The following is a 5,798-nucleotide window of genomic DNA, read 5'->3' as shown; positions in this document are numbered from 1 at the left end:
ATAAATACTAGTAATTGACATGCATAATTATCATTTAATCCTGATTAAATAAGATATGTTCTTCACTTTACCAATTCAATCAATTATAGTAAATTTGAATTGATTTGTTTAACCCTTCCCCCAAAGTACTCGTACAAATAAAAATTTATTCGCATTTACTTTATTAGTTCACTTAATTGTAGTAACTTTGAACTAATTTGTGTAGTACTCTATGTATATCTATGTATTTATAAATTAGCTCCCACCCTCCCCCTCTAATATAAGAGTAAATCTGAGAAAGTCTTACATAAATATTTTATTGCAAGGAATATTCAATAATTGGTACATGAAATTTAAAAGAATTTTATTAAAAAGTAATCTATATGAAATTTATAATCCTCAGGTCTATTGATATGTGCAAAATATGACTTATTTAAACCAAATATTTAAAATGAACAAATAAGTATTTGTTTTGATAACAACTTCAATTATAATCTCAACTCTATTTATTGATTTGAGCAAAATACGACAATCCCCACCCCTAACCAAAACAGACACACAAATATTGATCTTAAGCAAAATACGACAACCCCACCCCCTAACCAAAACAGACATACAAATAGAAAAATAGAGTGATTGAAGTTGAGGCTTAGAGGTATACATATATACAAGGTGTGGGACAAAGGGGCCGGTCAACAACTCCCACTAGCTCAACAACAAGTGAAACGAATGTGGAAAAATGGGTTGTCAATACTGCTAAAATTAATAATCCATCGACTTTGTTTCTAATCTTCTTTTTGTTTTAGCTTAAACCTTTTATTCTGTTTGAGCCACCATTTTTATTATTCCTCCGAAATCTCTGACCTTTATCAACTCTTTATTGTCAAGTATAATATACCTACTTTTGGATACCTTTGACATTTTTGAGCTTTAGTAGGGAATACTCTTCTTTTTTTTTTCAGTGGAAAAAGCTCTCTTCACCTTCCCCTCTATTGCACAAAGCTATATTGGGAATGTGGTAATAACAGATTTTTGGAGCAAAAGTGAGCATCTGCTACTTATACTTTCAGTTCCTGGTCAAAAGGAGGGCTGCCTTTTCTTGTCCATTTGAGAGTGTGGCCTGACTTTCTGCAAGGATAAGTTGGGGTTTTTATTTCAAGCTGAGGTTTTTGAGGCCTGTTTGAGGTCTTTAGGGGTCAGTGGGTCTGTTTCCATCTTCCAAATATTTGATCTTTGATAGTTACCTGTTTGAAGTATGCACTGGTAAGTATACTATGATCCATTTTTGCTGTTCCCATTTACTCATTTGTCAGGAAAAATTGGTTCTTGATGGCTAATGTCAAGCTTTTCATTCACATTGAGTGAGCTGCAGATATGGATTTTGAAGGGTTTAGCACCAGTAAATTTCCTGAAAATAGAGTGACATCTTCTAAACACACTCGTTCCAAGAGGTAGACTTTGGATTTATTCATGTCTTGAATTCTCTCTCTTTCTTCCTTGGGGTCTCGTTAACTGAAAAAATTGATTATTGGGTATGTTCCCCTTGGTAGATTATAGTGGTTTTGTACAAATAAAACCCCTCTAAATCACATCTGTGCAACTATGTGCTTGCTTAACAAACTGGTGTTTCTTGTAACAATGTGCTTTGCGTTACTGCAAAATTGGAAAGCTCTGTAGCAAGAGTGGGAAAGGGGAAAGGGCTTTTTTTTTGTATGACATGGAGTACTGAATCTAACATTCATGCCGTTTACTTCTGTTCTTATATCCTACTACTCCTTTAGTTCCTTTGCACAAAGCAATTTGTTTATTTTAGAAGTCTTTGGTGTAATCCAGATTTTATCCCGTGGTTAAATCTTTCCTACATGTGATTTGTTGAGTGCTGTCTACTGTTTCATTCAATCTTTGTCTTTTTGTGTGATTTCTGTAATGGCAGCTTCCCAGTTAAACCAGAACAAGAGGAGAATATCGTGGATCATTCTGTAGAGACTTCTAATCGATTGAAGTTGGTAAGGAAACTTCCGTCTTGCGTTTTGATGTTAAAAGTAGCCCCCAAGCTATACTGTGAGTGAAATTTCACAATGTCAAATGTTGGAAAAGGAAATAAAAGTAGAACAGAATGTGTGATCTTGTATCTAGCTTCCTATATTCCTTCTCTGTAGTCTTGTTTTCTGATATCTCTATGATCCAATTTGCTAGTTCTATCTTCTGAAAAAATAAAGAAGAACATAGGCCTCAAAGTACCGAGCTTTTGCAACTATCTGACGATAATTTTTTATTTACATTAGGATACGAGTCACGGGAATGACTGTAATGTGAGCGAGAAGAAACAATCATCATCGGCTGAAATACAAAGTTCTCTGAGGCAGGAGGTAGTCTAACATAGATGATATCTGCTCATGTTGGTGAATTGGAAAGATTCTTAATGTCTATAATGTGTAAAGCCATATCTCTTTGCAGATAATGCAGCTGGAGAGAAGATTACATGATCAAGTTGCAGTTCGATGTGCTCTTGAGAAAGCATTAGGTTATAAATCTTCTTCTCAAGATGTCAATGAAGTGACCGCAATGCCTAAGGTACCTCCTTCTCCTCTGTGTAGTTTTAATATGAACTATTCTACATTATAATCTTTAGCATCCTCTACCGAAGTTTCTCACTTTAGTTGATCTCAAAAAAAAAAACAAGAACTATAATATGTTATATATATGAGGTACTTTTGAAGAGGTTGATTTTAGATATGTGATGATGTACATATGTTAGCTTTATATACGCTCTCTGAGTGTGTAAACTTTGGAACTTCACACGTTAAACTCTTTGTGAAGTTGATTTAGTAGTGTAAGGCTCAAATAGTCTATTGTCGTTCGTAGTTTCTGCTAGGCTCATGGTTGTTGTCAGGTTATTTTCTTATATCTTAATTGATTCATTAACCTTATCTCTGTCATATGTTGATTATACTCTTCCCAACTGATTCCAGCCAGCTACAGAACTGATAAGAGATATTGCAGTACTAGAATTGGAAGTTGGGCATTTGGAACAGTATCTTCTCTCACTATACAGAAAAGCATTTGATCAACAGATCTCATCCTTGTCTCCTCCCACAAAAGACGATAAATTAAAATCTCCTATAAGTACCCCAAGAAGGCGTCTTGATTTCTCCAATTCTGATGTGATGTTGAAAAGGGAAAAATCTGCTTCTCGAGTTGATAGTCGATCAGAATTATATCCACGGAAAGAAACCAATAGTATGGTGGAAGACAAAATTAATGAATCTGGAGTTCAACGAAGCCATTCGTCATTATCTCAGCGTTCAGCTTTGTCGAGCAGAGCTTCCCCACCAGAAGAGACACTGGGCAAAACATTGCGTGCCTGTCATTCTCAACCGTTATCTATGATGGAGGTAATTTGCATCAGGGAGATGAATTTTCGTTGCACTTTCTGCTATTTGAAGGACGGATTATTTTTATTATTGTTGCATCTAGATATAAAATGACTCAGAAGTGTTTTTCTAAAAAACAATTAACAGCTTAAAAATTTGAGTCTCTTTTACGACTTCTTTGCAGTATGCGCAAAATGCTTCTTCAAATGTAATCAGTTTGGCGGAGCATCTAGGCACCCGTATCTCTGATCATGTTCCTGATACACCAAACAAGCTGTCTGAGGATATGATAAAGTGCATGTGCACCATATATAGCAAGCTTGCTGATCCTCCACTGACAAATCCCGGTCTTTCATCGCCAACGTCATCCTTGTCTTCCATAAGTGCATTTTCCCCAAAAGACATATGGAGTCCAGGATTTAGGAATGATTCATCTTTTGATGTTCGGCTGGACAATCCTTTTCATGTAGAAGGGTTGAAGGAGTTCAGTGGACCTTACAGCACAATGATTGAAGTACAGTGTGTATATAGAGATACTCAGAAATTGGGCGATATTGAACCGATGTTACAGCACTTCAGGTAAGAACATATGAGATTCAGGCACCTCACGGCATGAGCTTAACCTTTATTAACGTATGATGCTCATTGAGGTGTCATATTGCAGGTCACTTATTTCTCGCCTAGAACAAATAGATCCACGAAAGTTGACTCATGAAGAGAAGATAGCATTCTGGCTTAACGTACATAATGCATTGGTGATGCATGTAAGGTTCCTCATTAATTTAGAGCATCAGTGTTACAGTTTTATGATCTATGCAGTCAATATCTACTTTTAGCTGATGGTGGAGCATTACTATTTCCGTGTAGGCATTTCTAGCTTACGGTATCCCCCAAAACAATGTCAAGAGAATATTTCTACTCTTGAAGGTTAGTAAATAAACCTTTTTATTTGGCTAAGAGTTGCGTGGTGGAGATGTTGTCTTACCTTATTGCTTAATTCAGGCTGCCTATAATGTTGGAGGCCATGTAGTAAGTGCAGATACGGTACAAAACTCTATCCTGGGATGTCGAATGTCCAGACCAGGACAGGTATACTTCCTGAGTTATTTTCTTCTTGGATGTCCATTTTAGGTTAATGTACATGTGCAACGGTCATGGCCTAAGCTACACAATCAATGAATCAATCAACTGACTACACCTCAAACATACTTTCTCCTCGAAGTATATCCCAAGAGCTTTAGCATCTTTATTTACTTCTGTAGTCAAAATGTCTGTACTTCAGCCTAGTGCTTTTTGTTCTTGGCATATTTCTAGTTCTACTGGTTTTGGAGGATTTAATATTTGAGATGCTGATAAAGTTCATTCTGGATGCAGTGGCTTCGCTTGTTACTTTCTTCTAAAGGAAAATTCAAGACGGGGGATGAAAGACAATCATATGCTATTGAACATCCAGAACCCCTTCTGCATTTTGCACTCAGCTCAGGCAACCACTCAGATCCCGCGGTAATGGCCATAATATTCTCCTCACTATCTTCTCCATGAACATGTCATTATCACAAAGCTAGAAATATACATCAAGTTGCTCTTGCCATGCAAATGCGTCAGGCATTTTAAAAAGAAGATAAATTAGTAGTGATGTGGAGGCCAATTTCTTTCTAACGGGAGTGAAATGTTTTTGTCAGGTTCGAGTCTATACACCGAAAAGAGTACATGAGGAGCTGGAAGTCGCAAAAGAAGATTATATCAGGGCTACCTTTGGTGTGAAAAAGGATCAGAAAATAGTGTTGCCAAAAGTTGTGGAGTCCTTTGCTAAGGATTCTGGCCTATGTCCTGCTGGTGTGTTGGAGATGGTCGAACAATCTTTACCGGAATCTCTTAGAAAGAGCATTAAGAAAATTCCACAGGGAAAGGGCCGCAAGAATATTGAATGGGTTACTCATAATTTTGCTTTCCGGTATCTAATAATGAAGGACCTGGTGAAATGATGATGCATGGTATGTTAAGATTAATCGAAGAATGTGGTTGTTTCTTTCTTTTCTCTTTGAAAGGTGTCTCAATTCTTTTTCCCATCCTATCCCTTGTGTATAAATGAATGGTAGTTTTCGGTTAGAATGGAGGATGATCAAAGTTCCTGTAATTTTGTGCCCTCATTCTATTTGAGCAAAGCCTAGTTGTGTGCTCTAAGAAGCAAATTCTGTGTTTCAGGCACGTACATAAATCTAAATCTCATCTCCATTGGTTAGGAGTTATTTTAATTCAATTCTTTATATCATTGGTACATTAATAAATTTGTTATTTTTTTTATATGTTCAACAAATGTTATATCTGGTAAGTTTTTTACTGTTAAAACTTGAAAAACATAAATAATAATGTCATAACTAGGAGTAATAAATAGTCTTATAAATATGTTAAACATGAAATTTTCTCTAAATCTAATTCATATTC

General features: G+C 36.1%; 1 protein-coding gene across 1 annotated transcript; it reads left to right on the top strand.

Annotated features, from left to right (window-relative positions):
• Window positions 1-663: 663 nt before the first annotated feature.
• On the top strand, window positions 664-5,587 carry LOC125810772 (uncharacterized). Its single transcript, XM_049490261.1, has 12 exons — window positions 664-1,242; window positions 1,352-1,430; window positions 1,913-1,985; window positions 2,265-2,348; window positions 2,437-2,553; window positions 2,952-3,374; window positions 3,538-3,932; window positions 4,018-4,117; window positions 4,221-4,280; window positions 4,356-4,442; window positions 4,728-4,856; window positions 5,036-5,587. Exons 2-12 carry the CDS (start codon window positions 1,354-1,356, stop codon window positions 5,336-5,338), a joined length of 1,848 nt encoding a protein of 615 aa, XP_049346218.1. The 5' UTR covers window positions 664-1,242; window positions 1,352-1,353; the 3' UTR covers window positions 5,339-5,587.
• Window positions 5,588-5,798: the final 211 nt, after the last annotated feature.

Source organism: Solanum verrucosum, unplaced genomic scaffold (genome assembly GCF_900185275.1).
Source record: "Solanum verrucosum unplaced genomic scaffold, falcon-dt-bn FXZP01000032.1, whole genome shotgun sequence".
Classification (NCBI taxonomy): domain Eukaryota; kingdom Viridiplantae; phylum Streptophyta; class Magnoliopsida; order Solanales; family Solanaceae; genus Solanum; species Solanum verrucosum.
This window is presented reverse-complemented; position numbering and strand designations above follow the sequence as displayed.

What these genes read in the sequence shown, in the direction of transcription:
- LOC125810772 (XM_049490261.1), top strand. Translation starts at nt 1,354, where the DNA reads ATGGATTTTGAAGGGTTTAGCACCAGTAAATTTCCTGAAAATAGAGTG. An exon ending in AAAGTTCTCTGAGGCAGGAG is followed by an intron (nt 2,349 to 2,436) that starts GTAGTCTAACAT and finishes ATCTCTTTGCAG; the next exon opens with ATAATGCAGCTGGAGAGAAG. An exon ending in CCGATGTTACAGCACTTCAG is followed by an intron (nt 3,933 to 4,017) that starts GTAAGAACATAT and finishes GTCATATTGCAG; the next exon opens with GTCACTTATTTCTCGCCTAG.